The sequence below is a fragment of the Lepidothrix coronata genome, unplaced genomic scaffold (assembly GCF_001604755.1).
Source record: "Lepidothrix coronata isolate B3197 unplaced genomic scaffold, Lepidothrix_coronata-1.0 Scaffold95, whole genome shotgun sequence".
Lineage (NCBI taxonomy): Eukaryota > Metazoa > Chordata > Aves > Passeriformes > Pipridae > Lepidothrix > Lepidothrix coronata.
In genome coordinates this window covers 199,716-216,949 of record NW_016690275.1, presented here as the reverse complement: position 1 = coordinate 216,949, position 17,234 = coordinate 199,716, and the positions used below count along the sequence as shown (strand labels likewise).

At 37.5% G+C, this 17,234-nt stretch overlaps 1 protein-coding gene across 1 annotated transcript in view; it reads left to right on the top strand.

Annotated features, from left to right (window-relative positions):
• MYRFL (myelin regulatory factor-like) overlaps window positions 1-13,630 on the top strand; it is a 39,869-nt gene extending 26,239 nt beyond the window's left edge. Inside the window, exons 16-26 of the mRNA XM_017822074.1 lie at window positions 528-591; window positions 1,747-1,832; window positions 2,188-2,259; window positions 2,385-2,425; window positions 2,520-2,684; window positions 7,054-7,128; window positions 9,794-9,881; window positions 10,075-10,149; window positions 11,103-11,211; window positions 13,267-13,341; window positions 13,435-13,630. Coding sequence (XP_017677563.1) covers window positions 528-591; window positions 1,747-1,832; window positions 2,188-2,259; window positions 2,385-2,425; window positions 2,520-2,684; window positions 7,054-7,128; window positions 9,794-9,881; window positions 10,075-10,149; window positions 11,103-11,211; window positions 13,267-13,341; window positions 13,435-13,521 — 937 coding nt within the window. The 3' untranslated portion in view covers window positions 13,522-13,630. The remainder of the gene's footprint in view (window positions 1-527; window positions 592-1,746; window positions 1,833-2,187; window positions 2,260-2,384; window positions 2,426-2,519; window positions 2,685-7,053; window positions 7,129-9,793; window positions 9,882-10,074; window positions 10,150-11,102; window positions 11,212-13,266; window positions 13,342-13,434) is intronic.
• Window positions 13,631-17,234: the final 3,604 nt, after the last annotated feature.

Sequence of the window (17,234 nt, the reverse complement as noted above, 5' to 3'; positions counted from 1 at the left end):
AGAAATGAAAACCAATTTTGCTTGACAGTGGAGTTCATCTCATTTCCAACATTTAAGTTGTGCAACCCCCCCGAATTTCTCATATTTTTTTAACTCACTGACAAAATTAATATTTGAAACAGCTGTTAAATTGCAGTAATTTTTGTAATTGCTGCAGTTGCATAAAGCAAGGGTAGACTATATCCAGTTACAGGTCTGGATATGGAAATTGCTTCTAAGACAAATCTGCAGAGCTTCTGCTAGAAAGAATCTTCATTAGTGCTTCAGTGGAAATGATGAGCATTTCCTGTTTCTAAATCATTTCCCCAACTTTTCTTTGAAATCAAATGTAGCATTTAATAGCATTCACCTGAATGAGTTAACTAGAGACCTTTGTGCTTGAAAATGTCTGATGACACTTCTGCCTTTCTCTTTGTAAATGTTAAAATTGCAAAAGCAAGTGACATTAACACTCTATTGAAAATGTCTTTTTTTCATTTATTAGTTGCTGATGGATTTGAATGTTAAACAGATCTTGTCTCTTACAGCAGGTATAGTCGAGCTACTAGTTTTTTGCCATCAAAAAAATCAGTCCCGCTAAAATCCAGCAAGGTGAGTGAAATTAAATATACAAAATATGTTTATGAGAAAGTAAGTGCTGAAATATTGGTGAAAGCTTTCATATTTGTAAATATAATCAAATTCCTTATCCAGGATTATTTAGTGTCATGCTAGAAGCTTAAAAATTAACTGTACTGAGATAGATATTATGTACAAGACACTTCTTGTCTATACATAGTCTGTGTGAGAGTAGATCCATGCTGCATAATGGTGTGAAGGAGGAGGGAGACCAACAGGACAGGAATGTTCAGCCTGTAGTTGTGCTTGTATGGTGTAGTGCAGTCTTACATAGAAATGCTCAGTTTGATTTGGAATTCTGCACAGTGATGCTGATTCTTCCTCAGCTTTCATCCTTGAGTGTGTTTTTCACTGTGGTTTGCAGTTATCAGCTCCTGTTTTGTACTGGATAACGATGTCTTTCAGGTGGTTAAGACCCGGCTAAGATGATATTGCTATTGCTGAATTACTTCCTCTTGCTCATATGGTATAGAAGCACACACCCCTTTTCACAGGGATTGGCTGAGTTAGGAAATATATGTTGACCTTTTAAAAGACAATCCTCCTAGTCTGCCAAGTCCTGCTCTTTAAGATGAACCAATGCTCATTTGCCTACCTTGCTTTTGCCAGTGCCAAAGAGCAAGAGAAAATAATAGGTCAAATATTCTTTGTTACATGATGACAGTCAAATGCTTCATCATCTAAGATCATCTTACTTGTTTGTAAAGTGCCTTTCTTCTGTATTTACACCAGCCCTGGTTTAACATGGTCTGAATACACACTGAAAGCTGCTGAGCTTTTACTTTTGGCCACTGCTTACTGAGTTCTTCATTTGATTCTGAAATTCTTCAAGAGTATGAAAAATGGCAGGAAGAATGGATAAGGAGCTGTCATTTTTAACTATCTTTCTTCCTTTGTAATGTTTGTGTCCCCAGACTATCAACAGTTCACAGTGCACTCACAGTCTCAGGCAGCCTTTCATTACTGAAGTTTTTCTCCTTAGACGAGTACCACTCTATAAGGACAACTTGTATGTTCCTATGAAAGAAAGAAAGGTGACTTAAAGTCAGACTAGTGTAGTATTTCTTAATCTACTAGTAGTAGCTTAGTTATGTGCCACTTAAATTAAGCAAACTTTTTTTTTTCTAGGTTTGTTTGTCAAAGACCAAAGAATCTTGCTCCATGAAGATTTTCCGGGTGACTATAGTAGCTTTGATTGCTATTATGGCACTATGGTAACAATTACTTATCAACAAGTTGACTTGTTTCTCCCTTCCCCTTTCTACTTATCAGAAAGAAGATAGCACTTCTTTTTCTTCTTTTCACCCTTCCTGCTCAAAGAACACAATGTATTAAAATTAACAGTGAATATGCCTGGTGATATTGGAGAGTTTAAATAATTTTATAAAAGTGAAATATGCATTAGTTGCATATGCAACTAATCTCTGTCCACGTCACACTGTGTGGTGCACCTTGAATGTGCCTCAAAAGGGAAAGTGGACGTTTGGACAAGGTGCTGCCAAGGTTATTATTCATATTATGTTACATAAGAGATAGATGTAAATCTACAGAATAATTCTCTTTCTACAGTGCTTTGACAATATGGAGCCTATATTTACTTAGCATTCATGACAGACGTTTTGAAAAACATCCGGTTTACAGGCAAGTAATTAAATTAGCATTAGTGAATTTGAATTAGTAGAATTAGTAATAGGTTGTGGACCAATTTGTTTTGGTCCTCAACTCTGATGTCCATTTCTTAATGAATTATTTTTCTTCATCTGCAGTACCTCAAGTTCTGTTTTACTCTCCCCCACCACTACAACAGGTACTGTGTCTCTACTGTGCTGTTATTCCTGTGCTGTTATAAAATGTCAATAGACACACAGCATTTTTGATAATCTTTTTTTTTTTTGCTTTAGCGTTTCAGATGGAAAGCACAATTCCTCAGAGCACACAGCCCATCAGCAGGATCCCTGAAGTGAATTTCTGTGATATTTTGCCTTGTGACAAGGTCTATTGTTGTCCAATTCATCAACCGAAAGTCAAATCTCTAAGTTATGAAACAAACAATGCAAAGGAGAAACGTAAGTTGAAAAATTAATTTCTGTTATTTACAATTTTAGTAGAAACTGTATGGAGAGTATGGGGGAAGGGGCAAGAATCTTTAAGGGTAGTTAGCTTCCTACAAAAGAGCCTAGTCCAGAGGATTTTAAAAATCCTGATATAACTAATCATCATTGCAGTCAACATGTTTTTGAATAATCTGGCCTGGTTACCTTTAAGATTTGGGGTCCTAAAATGTTTTGTCAGGTGTCACTGTTCTTCCTGGCCATTTATAGTAAATGATTTCATGTGAACTGGAAAGTCACTAATCCCTTTAATTAACCTTTGGCTACAGTTAGACAGGAGTAGATTGAGGGTAGTAGAGAGTGAATTAACAGATGTTAAATAAAATACTTAATCGTATCACAGTATGATGATATCTTTTCTGTGGGCAGAGACAGAATTCCAACTACCTGAAAACATAAAAGTTACAATTAAAACTCTGATTGTTCATGCAGGGTTTTTGAGTAGCATTATTTGAAGGCAGAGCTCTATAAAATAAAATACTTTTACTGAAATGAATTCTCTTTCAGCTATTGTCTGCCAGATGTTATATGTGTAATGTGTGAGAAGGTGCCATTTTCAACTTTTATAATATTTATAAGAAAGAGTTAATGCATAAAGGTATGCATAAGTTGTTGGAATCTGTGTTCCTCTATGCCAGTCCTTAACATTGTCAATGTCTGGAAGCGTATGTTAGTATTACTAGACCACTAATTGTACTCTTCCTTTGGAACAATTCTTGCACCACAGTTGACAAACTGAGGTGAAGTTGGGGATGGATGCAGTTCAGCTTCTGAATTTCAGATGTCTGCCAGAGCTGGCATTACCAATTGCTGTGACACTTAGTATGAACTGTTGCAGTGGGACTCACCCACTGGCCATTCTTTATACGGCAGACAAGCTGCATGTAAGTGGTCCTTGTGATTCCTGTGATTAGTGCTGCAGTAAGCCTGTGGCAGATACATCTCAATACAGTGCTTTCAAGAGCTCATACCTGAGTAATTTGTATTGCTCTGAAGCCTGAAAGTGTTGATTAATCAAAAAGACATTAATCTCATTTATAAGTGAGGGAATTGTAGATGGATGAAAATGAAATATGAAAACCTTCTGTCCCTAGCTGACTGCTTTTGGTATTAGGTGGAAAAAGAAGATAAGAATAAACACAAAGCATTACCTTCTCAAGGTCTTATGTTCCAAATAGCATTAAGTGTGGATCAAAGAGCGAAAAATCAGCATAGTACACAAGCAACTGAAAGATTTCAGTTCTGCATGAGTTTAATGAAGCTGAATGTATCCCCAGATGGAAGGTAACAATGTCAATATGAAATCCAAACAGAAGGAAAACCAACAAGCTGTTTAATGTAGCTGCAGCCAAGATAAATGAAAAGAAAAATGTTTTCAGCACAAAAAGCCAAGAGTTAAATATGGGGAATAAGCAAGATAAACACTGGATATTTTAGAAGCATCTGATTAGTCTGATTTGTGGAAAGGTAAAACTATTTGAAATTACAGTTGAATTAAATACTACTTTAGGAGTTCACATTTAACAGACCTTTTGCTGTTCTACAATGTGACAGCTGAATTCTGTGGTTGCAGACTGCTAGTGAGTGCATCCATTGTAGCTCCTAATCCCTTGTATCTCAGATTTCTTAAGAAGGCTGTTTAGGAAAGTTCAAGTAGAAATAAAAGCATTCATAAGCAAGACAAAATTTATCAAACAAAAAATCAGCATATCCTTATGTAGTCTAGCTTAATGTGACCTTTCTCCCCTACACTTTATTTGTTTTAACTAGTTTCTCTTGAAGATTTAGGCTTTCAAACTCCCCTTGATTTCAGTGGAACTAAGGAGTGTGAACACCCTGCAGCATTTGGGCCTTTTCTGCCCTCTGCTTCCATGCCATTAGTGCTCACTGCTCTCCCCTTAAAGTTAAGTGTCACCAATAACCAGGGGCTGTCCTTACCTTCTCTTACAGTGTTGTTTCTCCCCAGTGTCTTTTCTGTCACAATTAAAGGTTGCTGAGGGCTCCTCTTGGATTTTGATCAACCTCATACATTCACATTTATTGCCTTCAGATGGTAGTTAACAGATTCATAGTAAGGTACCACCACCACAAGAAAACATCAGCAGATTTTTTTCCATACTGCTTATAGAATATTACCACTCACATGAATTAAAACCAGAAAGTGGGAAAAAAAAGTGGATATCATGTTTAATGGATGAGTTTAGCTCAAGCTTATTTGAAGATAATTACATTCTTGTATGCTTTTACTTTTATATTTGTTATTGAATTGGATCCTCACACCCCACATGGGCCTTTGAGAAAGTCCTCAGAGTTACTGTATGTGAAAGAATGGAAGTTTACCACAATTTATTGAAGGCTGCTGTGGTGCATTTTGGTGGTTCTTGGTGATCTCAGTTGGCACCTTGCACTCCAGATTTAGATTGCTTCAGCTTAAAGGAAGCAACGAAATGGTAATTTTATGACGAGTGAAAACTCAAGTAAAAATAAAGTTCTATACTGGTTACGGACTCAGTATAATAGTTGAAATCTTAGTGAAGTAAATCTGTCTTTATCCTGGTTTTTGTACAAAATTCTGCTGCCCGCTTACTGCTTTCTTCCATCATCTGCAAAAGAATCACAGTTTTAAGAGTTTACTAATTCAGAGTATTTAATAAATATTCCTGCCAACACTTGCATGGCTGAAATATTTTTTTTTATCTAGAGGGAGCAATCTTTTTCCTTTATGAGGGGATATAGGTTTTCATACAGAGTAGTTCTCTGCTAATGAAAATGCAAAATGACAGCGTTTAATGCATTGCTAGCATATCTAGACTATTAAGAGAAATCAGAAGAAAATGCAGGAGGACTGAGAGAATGAACAGGCTTTTTCTGTATCTGCCTCAAGACTGACTGTACATGTAAAAGTGATTGATTGTTCAGTAGCTATTATTCCAAGTGTGTGGAACAGTATAATGAAATGGGACAGCAGACAACTACTAAATGCAGCAGTAACCACCAAAACTTGCAGAACCAGAAGATCTGTATGATGAGCTGGTAAATAGAAAATGGATTCAAGGAATAACTGGCAGCAGTGACAGATTCATAACAAGACACAAAACAGATTAAAATCCCAAAGATGATTTTGTGTTACATTGTTTCTGGGCCCTTGGATTCCAGTTGTTAATGTTTTTCCATGCTTTTGGTCACCTACAGCATGAGAAAAGTCTGGATTTTCTTATTTCCCAATACTGAAATGGAAACCAAATCTGGCACGAATAAGAAAACAGTCAAGTCAATCCAGCTATCTTGTTTCAGTCTCAGTAATAATGCATTCTGATCCTTCTTTCTGTAAAATAAATTTTTATATAATGAAACAGAAATTTTTGTTCTAAACAGCCATTGTGAAATCGGAATGTTTCCTTTGGAAAACACGAGAATGGAGTATTTTGGTATTTGAGAAATGGTATTTGATGAAACATGTTAGTTTAGGCAAGATCAACATTTCCAAGTGCCATCTTATTGGCTACATGTCTCTGAACAGATTCTTGACTGGCAGTTAGTGTAAAAGCATAGGAATGGCATTAAACCATTTCCATGCGCTTGAAGGGCTTTTTGCCTTCCCCAGGTTGTACTTTGTGATGATTATTCAAAAGACCTTTAAAGTTCACTTTTCTAGAGAAGTTTTGAGAAAATTAATAGAATAACAGTTAAAAAAAAAAATCATCAGCTTATATTACCCAGACTGGTTCAATGTTTGAAGTTACAGAGGTGACATCAATGAACATGGTGATTGTGTTGTCAGAGCTGTTTATCAGTTTATTTAATTTGTTTAGGCATCTCTCTCCGAAGTACTGGGTCAGTCCTCCGTATCTTAACATCTCATTCAAAAACCTTAGTTGTTCTACCAGTTGTTGTATCAGTTCATGTTTGTGTGCCAGATGCCTATTATTATTAATGCAATTTTCTCACTAATAAAAAAGATGTGGCTTTATGATCAGATTTGTCCTGAAGTACCTGACTGCATATTGACTTTCACTTTGTCTCTCTATTATAAAAATTGGTGATGTTCTGTGTTTGTGATGAAATCTTTTCTATGCAGCTGTTTTTTGGAAATGTTTTAGATATCTTGTAGATTTTGAAAGCTCGTATCTTGTTATCTGCAAACTTATTTTGTGTGTATCTTCTGAATAGAGGGGCTTGGTATTTTAAAGATTTCTCTTGTGGTTATGCATACCTTTATCTAAGAGATAATTAACAAAACATCTTCTGGTGTTGTATTCATACTTTGCTGTTACAACTGTGCAAGGCTAATTTAGGAGATGTTTGTACATACATCCTTTCACAGGAAACAAAAGTGGCATACTACCTGAACGAAATCCAGTCAAAAAACGTAATGGAAGACCTGATCTTGGAAATGACTGTAAGTCTTATATTTAAAGTAAATGCAGTAAAAATGTATACTTGTATAACTTTCAAGAGCTACTTTTAGGCTTGAAATTCTGCTTCTGGAATTTAGAGGAGTTTTATTTATAACTGATCATTATAGAGAATTAGCACTTGGGAAGCTATTCCCTGGGAACCACAGGAAACCTGTGATTCACTGTAATTTTCAGTTTATTCTTACATCTTCATTTGGTTTTTATAGACATTCTGACTGCCCTCTCTAGAGGGTTGGCTTGGCTTCAGACACAATAAAATGATGTGACATTTCTTTGACAGGGGCTAAAAAGTTACAAGGTGCTCAACTGTGCTAACCCTTTAACAGCAAAATGCTTAAGGATATGAGTGTGATATTTGTGTGCATGAAATGCATGATACAGTGTAAAGGAAGTGTTTGGAATTTGGCTCATCTCACTTAAGGGATTAAAGTGTCAGCTGCTGAAAGGGGCCATCTCTGCCTTAGGATCCTGACACTGCCTTCCTCAGAGGAGATGAAATGAAGTTCCTAGACACAAGACTTTCGGCTTGATTTCAGGCTCCTCTTTTAGTGACTCTGCACTGCTGTCAGTGCCAATCTGGGCTGAAAATATTGATTCTTTTATGTAAAAATGAGTATCTGCTAATTACATATGTTATAACAGCATGCTCTGGCATTCATTCAGTATGAGCAGGATTATGCCTTATGTCTTTTCTGTTTATCTGTATCCTCCATTTTAAGGATTGGGTTTTTTAATAAAAATTTGATTAAAGATTAGGCAATATTTGAATGAGAAGACATCTATACACTAGCATGCACTTAAAGCAGGTTGCTACCCAGGGCCATATGAGGAACAGAAGAAAGGTGTGCCCCAGTGGCATTCCCCTTCTAATTTTTTTTACGTGGGTACACACTTCAGAAAAAGTCCTCTGAGGCATCACTATGATACGTGTTGTAATAAGATGTTGTGTCATAGAGGAACGCTCTTCTGTGCTAGTTCTTTGAGATGAATATGTTCAATTTCCCTTTGTCACTTAAGCATATGTGTGGATTTTTGCATGCTGCAAGTTAAGTATATACTACCACACAAATGTTTTATAATCAGAGAATAGGTCAGCCTATAATCATCAAGTTTGTCTGCAAAGTAGGGAATGATTGCTGTAGAACAGAGGAACAGAAACACAAAACTAGTGTGCACAGTGCAACGTGAAGAACAGGCTTGGCCCTGCTAAACCTGGTCCTCCTTGTGCTTTCTGCACCCTGTTGCAAGACTTGGTGAAGAGTCTGGAGGGGAAGCCTTACAAGGAGTGGCTGAGGTCACTTTGTTTGTCCAGCCTAGAGAAGAGGATACTGAGAGGAGACCTCCTAGTGGTCTACAGCTTCCTCACGATGGGAAGTGGAGAGGCAGGCACTGATCTCTTTGCTCTGGTGACCAGAGATAGGACTTGAGGGAATAGCATGAAGCTGTGTCAGGAGAGGTTTATGCTGGATACTAGGAAAAGGTTCTTCACCCAGAGGGTGGTCAGGCAGTGGAACGGGCTCCCCAGAGAAGTGGTTGTGACACCAAGGCTAACAGAGTTCAAGAAGAATTTGGACAGCACTCTCAGACACATGGTGTCCTGTGCATGGCTTAGAGTTGGACTCTGTGATTCTTGTGGGTCCCTTCCTGCTCAGGATTTTCCATAATTCTAGGATTTAAAATACCAGCAGCTTGATGCCATAGGCTATAGCTGGAGTGTAGTGATCTGCTGATGACTTCCACTCTCCCTCCACACCTGGGCCTTCCCCAAACCACTGGCATGTCAGCCTAGTTCCACTCAAAGGGATAAAACCTGTTCAGCCCCTTCTGTTTAAGCCCCTTCAAACTGAAATGGGCTGGCTTAGGAATCTGAGATGCTTCAGGTTTAACTGTGGACATTCACCAACTGGATGCCATAGATGTATTCAGAAGAAACAAGCCCTTCAGGATGCAGTTCACTGCAGTGATTCCTGGGCCAGATGTTAAAGCAGCAGCTGTGCTCCTGTGTTAGCAAGAACATTGGTACTTGCTGCCTAACGCTCTGCAGGGCTAATCTGCCTTGGCAAAAAACAGTATCATTGTGGCTATACGCTTCACCTATATGTAGCATATTACAAAGTTCTTGAAAAAGCAAAAGTTCTTGCAAGTTCAAGGCAACATTTTATGAAGCAATTATAATATTCATTAAAGTTGGGTAGTCTTCTTGCACATAGGAGTAGAAACAAGTTTTTTTCCATTCCATATTGTTTCTCTCAACAAAGATAATGTTTTTCAAAGTAATGATTACTTGCATGAGCATGGTTTCTAGTAGATTAAAATGAATATTGACACATTTGTGTTCTACTTGGGCTGCCATCAAAATTACCTTCAATGTCTGCCCAAAAGAAAATGGTACAATCTTAGGTTCCCAGGATGTTTGTCCTTGCAAACTGAACAAGAATCTTATCTCCCCTATAATGGCAGAATGATGGTAATCAATCAGAGGCTTTTAAATGAGCACTAATTTAGACCTGCAGCAAGTCCTGTAGCGGCAATCAAGAGGGTAGATGCCACTGTATTAACTGCAGTTTTATTATGCTCTTATCTAAGATTTCTTGAAATTATTTATTGAAATAATCAAGAATAAACCATTATTGTTAATATTTTTAGGGATTGATACAACAATCAGTTCCATACAGATTTTGGAAACTCAGCAAAGCATTGACAATCGCTATTGCAGTAAAAATCTGCAGTGCAGGTAGGTAAATTGTCTTATTATGCTGTGGTGGAATAAAATACCATTAATGTGGCATAGTTACTTTGCTGGCTCCTGCTCACAGTTGCTTACTGTAGCATGCAGGAGTCTTTGCTACCTTTTTGTTGGTTTTTTTTTTTTTTTTCTGTTTAAATTTAAATGCAAATCCTAAGTGTATTAATGCAACCTTTTTTAGCTCTGGAAATTACAGCTTTGTCATTCCTGTTAACAAATACACACCCATGGATGTAGAAATCTCACTGGAAATAAAGTAAGTACAATTAAAGACAACACATACAAAAAGCAACAGTAGTTCCTAATTTGATAGAAATTCTTGCCTGATGTTTATTGTGACACAAATTGGTCCTTTTCAGAGGAGTGGGATAAATCTATGCACAACTAAGTTCTTAATGTAGATGTCTGAGTAGATCCCTTGCTGTAGCATAGGCCTAATACCATTCTCAGCCCAATGACAATTTCACCCATTGTTACAAATATTTAAATCCAGAAGTCTTAAAGTTTTTTCCTAATAATCATTTGAGCAGACGTGTATGCATATATTGGCAGGATTGTGGCCTTTGGCCTAGGGATTTGGTTTTTTTTTTGGTGTAGAGAAATATTATTAGGCACATACGTCATTACCTCCAGAGAGTACCTTTTTTGGGCCTGTTGTGCCAACCCCTGTAAAAGGGGATTCTTGTGCAGGAACTTGTGGTAACACATAAAATTGTGACTTACGGCAGGAATAAGTAGCAGACTTAATCCTCTCAGCAGGTATTTTCTCCTCAAAAGCCCAACTCCACTGGGTTCTCCCAAAAGTAACCAGTCCTTTCTTTTGGAGTTCTCTGAGAAAAGCCAGTGATAGCCAGAACAGCTGCCAAACAATCTCCTTGACACTTCATGACTTCTGTCTTTCCAAGGAATGGCTTGTCCAGTCTTTTGATCTTGAATGTTATCCTTGCAAACATCTGCCTTTTTCAGATAAGAGGAACTATAACAGTACTCCTGAAGCGTCTGCTTGTTTTCTACAGCTGCTGAAGATTTGCCTTTTAAATGTATGCCATTATAAACTAATGGTACAGCCCTCCCATGTAGGGATTAATACATCATACTCAGAGTTTCACTGACTATAAATTTATTTTGAATATTGGTTTGTGGTTTGGGGGAACTGATTTTATTTTTAATAAAATAATTTTTGTCCTTATTTTTCTCTGTTTCTTGAAGCACCACAGAGCCATTAATTATATTTCTCTGCAAAGTCACATTTGGAAATTATTGCTCCCATTATTCTTCAAGCCAAAACAGTAGGAAGGATTTCTTAGAAACCACACAGGTAAGATTTCTGCAGCAATACTCTGGCTTGTGGCGATCATTTTTATAAAACTAATGGCTGCAAAATTCTGGTCTTGGTTAAGGTAGTAGATATCCAGTGGTGCTTTGAGTCTGTCAGTCATAGCTGGCTTTGGCATGGCCATAATGACATGAAATCTTTTTGTTGGAGTCACTTTTCTGCTGACTTTTATTAAAATCTATCCAGCGTTTCTCTGGAAGGAGAGTTTTGAGTCTCCTTCAGCCTAAGTCACCACTATAACTCATTATAACTCCAGAGGTACTTAAAAAAATGGGAATAACTTATCACTCAGGACTTTAGGAGACAGAGTCCTCCAAACTTCCATCTAATTTAGGTTTCCATTATTATCTTATGGGTAATGAATTCCACTTTTAAAGTCTTCAATTTACTGGAAACAATGGTAGTATTCCCCTCTATTTCTGTGTGAACATGAGTTTACCAATAAATCCCTCTAGGGAAAACTCTCCATTTTAAAAGCAAGAGTTTACATGTCATTCTCTGGATTGCTTCAATGGGAATAAAGCCTGTTAAAACATGTTAGCTTTTACCAGTTAAAAAAAAAAATATTTAGTGGCCAGCTCTTGCAAACTTTTGAGCATCTCCAGTAAATTGATGAAGGCTTTAAACTCTCTTCAATTCCCTGGAAATATAAGACTCTTTCAAGGTCCCCATTTGTCAGTGTTTGCTTGGGAATGTTTATTCTGGCTAAAACACTAGGAAAGGCATAAGCAAGGATAATAGCATTTCTGAACACATTGTAAGAGAAACATCCTTGAATTTGGAAGTAATTTCTGAGTCTTCTTTAGCTTTCTGATCTATGGTGCCATATATAATATACTCTTAATTGATTTAAAATATTTTTTTGGTGCTTTGTCAAATTAGAGCAGTTGAGATGCCTCCAATCTTCAGCTGATGTTCTGATCAACTTTTCATATACCCTTGCAAAAAGTTACAGGCTTCTCTGCAACTGTGGCAAAGCCATCAGAAAGCCAAAATTTTCCGTTTTGGCCAAGTTTGCTGTAATTCCAACAGAACTGAAATTAAGTCAGACATAGAGAGTTTCGCCATGCATAAATGTCCTTGAAGCTTAGTGACAAAACTGGTCAAAGAGATTTCCCGTGTCAACCTGAAATCCACTTCAGAAGACTGAAGCTAACAAATCTCCAGCAGTGAGCATTCAGATTTGACGTGACTCAGACTAGAAATGCTGCCTAGTTGAAGAGGTTTCTTTCAAGAGGATTTTCGTAGGGATTGGAAGGCTTATTCCCTACCAAAAGGCAGGACAGCAGTCATTTGGACTCAGCAGTCTCATGTAAGTTTTATCATATGAACATATGATCTCCAGCAGAGAGGATGTGTCAGAAAGTGAAGGGAGGAGAGACAGATGAAGGAGTTGAGACACTAGAAACTGACGAAATAGAAGTTACCATGGCTCATTAGGTTAAGGAGAGCTGAGGATTGAATTTTTTTAATTCAGTGTATCATAAACATTTCAGATACAAAATATATTGTTTAATTTGTACATGGCAGAACCCTGTAATGAAAGACAGCATGAAACCTTGCCTGTATGTGTTTTTGAAATACTGAGTGAAGACACTACCTATATCTTTAGAATTTATAGAGGAACTTTCCTGTTTCTGAGGACTACTAAAGTTGTTATTCCAAAATCAGCAGAACTGCCATTTGTTGCTGTTACAACTTGAAGCTCTCAGGCCACCTGGCAAATCAGGAACAATCCCTATTTATTTTGGGATGTGCTTAGAAAACAAATGAGGGAGTTCAGTTATTCAGAGCCAGCTGAGTGCCAGTGGGAATTAGATGCCTGTCAGTTCCTGTGCAGAGGTGATCAGAGCAAACCCACATTTGCAGGGTTTGAAGTCAGCACTGGCTCTTTAAATACTTTGACTATAGCTACCAAGGCTTGTTATCATAATTACTTGGCACTGCATTTGTCAATGAAATGTTTCCAGAGCCTAACCTTCTCTTCAGTTTCTCAGGAAATAAGGTTATCTAATCTCTCTCTCATTTATCTTCTAGGGGCGTCACCATATTTGGACTCTCCCTGTAGCTAAGTTGTATGACAGCGCATACTATTTCCGTGTAGCTGTACCGGTAAGCCTTTTCAAACGGCAACACAGCAAAAGACAAATAGCATTTCAACTGAAAGAATATCTTATATGAATCTCCTTCATTTTTCTTCTGCAGGGTTTTGCTGGCTGCTCGACAGACCCTTATTTTGCTGGAATATTTTTTACTGATTACTACTTCTACTTTTATCGGCAGTGTAACTAAAATGTTTCCAAACATTCTGTTCTTTGGGGAAAAGATGAGGAAATTCTTGATATGAAAAAGAGACTTGTGAATGACCCTGGATATTTTTTTAAACCTCTTGCTGAGTTGTATGGCATTTTCTTGTTTGTTTCACTTTTAAATAATAAAAGAAAAAGTAGAAAAATAAAGCGTTTGGCAACAACCGCAGCTCTGCATTTCCAGAAACAGTGTCTAAAAGGATATGAGGCAATGGGGTACATGATGTGTAAATAAAATAATCCTATTGATCATACTGAAGTTATATGATATTGTACATATAGCAGACATATAGACACAAGGACAAATGGGTAGGAGCTCTGCTCAGCTAGAATACACTCCAGTTGTCACAAGATGGGAAGATGATAAAATGTTGGTTGCAGTCAGGAGACTGCTTCTGTCCTACAGGCATATGCCTTCTTTTAGTAGCTGCCCTTTTGTATGTATATAAATCTATTTCTTTTTCACTAACAAAACCAAAACCAAACAAAACTCTGAAAGAGAAACGTAGCACGGTGCAAATGGCCTTGAAATAAGTGTTGTAAGTTAGGGAACAACAGGTCAATTCAGTGGTGTGTGTTTCCATTTCAGAAAGCAGACCTATCATTACTGTCACAGTTGTGTGATTTAATGATGCTACTGCTGTTTGAATGAGGTACGTTTCAGCTACATTCTTCCCCCTGAAACTGTACAGCAGGAATGAACTATTTATTCTTAAATTCAGGTTATTTTTTTTCTTGGTGTTTGTGATTTGTGTTAGTGTGATCAAAGAATAGAAATTTTGAAAAGAATAATGGCTTGTCTGCATAGCTTTCTAAGTTGCATATGGATACATGCTTGCATGGGAAAAGCCTTTCTGTTTATATTTAGGAAACACATTTGTAAGGAAAAGCTATTTGAATGAAACTTCACGTTGCTCAAAAGGAAATCAGATGTAATAATCAAGTACAGTATAAATAGTGTTGTGGGGTATGTTTAGATCAATCCTTCATTTTGTATAGATTAGAGAAAGTAAATATAATGGGGAGACTATAGGCTTTTAAAGATCTTTAATGTAAAAGTTACATTTGAACAACTGCTTTCTGAATGAAATTATTTAGCAGTGAAAGGGAAACATTAGGAAGAAAAATTCTTGTCTAAAAAAGTCTTTGTAAACACCAGTGTGTCTTATTTGTATATTTATTGTCTGACAGTGTGATGAGAGAGTTTAATTTGTTTCTGTGCTTTCATTTGGCATTTCTTTTGTCACTATTTTGGGATTTCCTTTAAGGATATCCTTCTCACTGATTTTTTTTTAGATGTATGTGCTTCAGTTGGGGTTAATTGCAATGTCTGGCTTTTTTTTCCTTAAATGACTCACTAGTTTGATCTTAAACACATGAGATTTTTGTGTGTGTTTTGGTTTTATTTTTTTCCTGGGAGGTGTTTATGGGGTAAACCACATGTTCTGTAATATCCCAGAGACTAACTGGACTTGGAAATCTGGATCCAAAATCATCAGAAGTTTGTGCCTTTAGTTTTTTGTGGTCCATACTTGTAGGAAGAGTCAACCAGTCACAGACAATAATGTGTGTGCATTTTGAACAAAAATTGTACCTTTGTAGATCCACCTCGTTTTCATCACTATTCTGGATTGTAATACTTTTTCCAGTGGCACAGAGCACTGCAGCAGGAGAATATAAGCTGCAAGTGCTTCCTGTCATCAAAAAGCTTTCTGCAGTTAAGAGTTTGGATGAGATGCATGTGGGATAGCAACTATTTTCTTTGTTAAAGAAGCAAAGGCAGGGATAGAACAGGGCAATCTAGTACCATGTGATCTGGGTCTCAACCATGCTGCACATACCAAGAACATGATGTGGCAATTCATATTTTTACTTGACTGTAACACAGATTATCTCACCTTGCTTTCACTAAGTTTGATCTAGAGGTGGCAGCGCCTGAGCCTGAGATCACTTCAAAGTCTAGTGCACTAAGCAAGGAGGCTCTAAAAGCTGAAAATCTTGCATGGTCACCCCATGAAAACCAAGGACAAGGCAGAAGAGCAGAACGAGTGGTTCTGAGGTGTGAATCTGCATCCAGAATTGCTGATAGCCTTCAGGCACAGCCCCAGCTGAGGCTGTAAGACAGCTGTGAGCAAATAGGACTTTTAGTCTCTGACTGCAGCTCAGTTCAAATGACTCTAGTTCAGAAGCCTGGTAGGTAGTGAGGAGGCTGTCTGGTGAGATGATGTGGGCCCACCCTGAGAAGTTAGCAATCCCAAATCTGAATTTGGAGTCCTGCACAGCACAGGTCTGAAGTGAGATCTGGAGGTGAGCTTTTGATTAAGTCGTGCTTATCTACATTTTTCTAGGATTTTAGCTTGCTTTATAGAATCAGAAAAAGGCTTTCATTAAGATTTGCTGTTGCTGTTCTGCTGACAGGCCAAGAATTTGCTCAGTCAGTAGTCACTGACTTTTTAAATTACAAACCTCTTGCATAGAACCTAAGTCAATTCAGCTGCAAAATGAAAACCTGATTTATGTCAGGTTTACTCTTTCTGATGATCTGAGTGCTGCATTGTGTTTAAAATAAGCCAGTTCATTGTAGTATAGAAACTAGTTTCAAGATACACAAAATTAATCATAATTTATTGCAGTGCTCTAAAACCTTTATATGATATGTTGCTTTATATGAAGACATGCTTTTATAGTACACTTGGAAGCATTGAACACAACTGATGGAAATTCATTATAGGAATCGTTTACTGATCTTACCTTCATCCTGGAATAATTCTATTAATGTCGCAGCTAAACTGTGCTACAAAGAAAAAACTTTCTTCAGATTTGTGTCCTAACAGTCTGCCACTACAGAAGTCCCAGCTGCTCTGCTGGCTTTTGTGGATTGCTCCTTCAAAGATGTTTACTTCCTCCCATGTTCCCTACCTGTTGGACAAGGCAAAAGGCAGGACTGGCTCTAATTTGAGCTGTTCTCATACTGATGGGGAATAGCTGGCTGCTCTCTCACACAGGGATTTCCTACCTGCCTTTGGAAATATTAAATTGTTCCTGTCTGTTTCTTTCTATGGGCACCAGTTTTGGAACTTTTCCACTTCTTGGCTTCAGATTTTCTCGAATCTTGTAAAAATATAATAAGACTGGGCCTCTATCAAATTTGATTCTACTTGGTCAACACCTTAAAAAATATTAGTAAGCAGAACAGGGAGGCTGATCATATCACCTTGTAAATTTTATGTTCTGTTTAAAGCCAGGATTTAGTTCATTCCAGACAAAAGAATGTCTCTCAGATTTCTTAGGGGAGATGGTGCTTTTTGAAACAGGATGTTTGGGAAGTTTTAATTTGTAGATCCAGAGCTTTGGGTAACATCTGCGACACAAGGAGGCTGGCATGCACTCTCGGTCCTCTGTAGACCTGGGGCCACTGATGAAGCCTTCATGCCTCCATTGCTCATTAATAAAACTTCACTAATTGTTATACTTCATGAAGGAGAAGAGGATCTGGAAATGGGTCAGTGTTATAAGGGTAAATGTACTAGACATACTGAGATACTCAGATATTTCAGGATTATATATGTTTGGGACTAATCAATCAGGTCCTGTTTTAGTAAAACAGTGTGCTCAGCACTTTTGAAAAATCAGAAACACAGAATCGTTTAGGTTGGAAGAGACCTCTGAGATCATAGAGTCCAACCTTTGACTGAA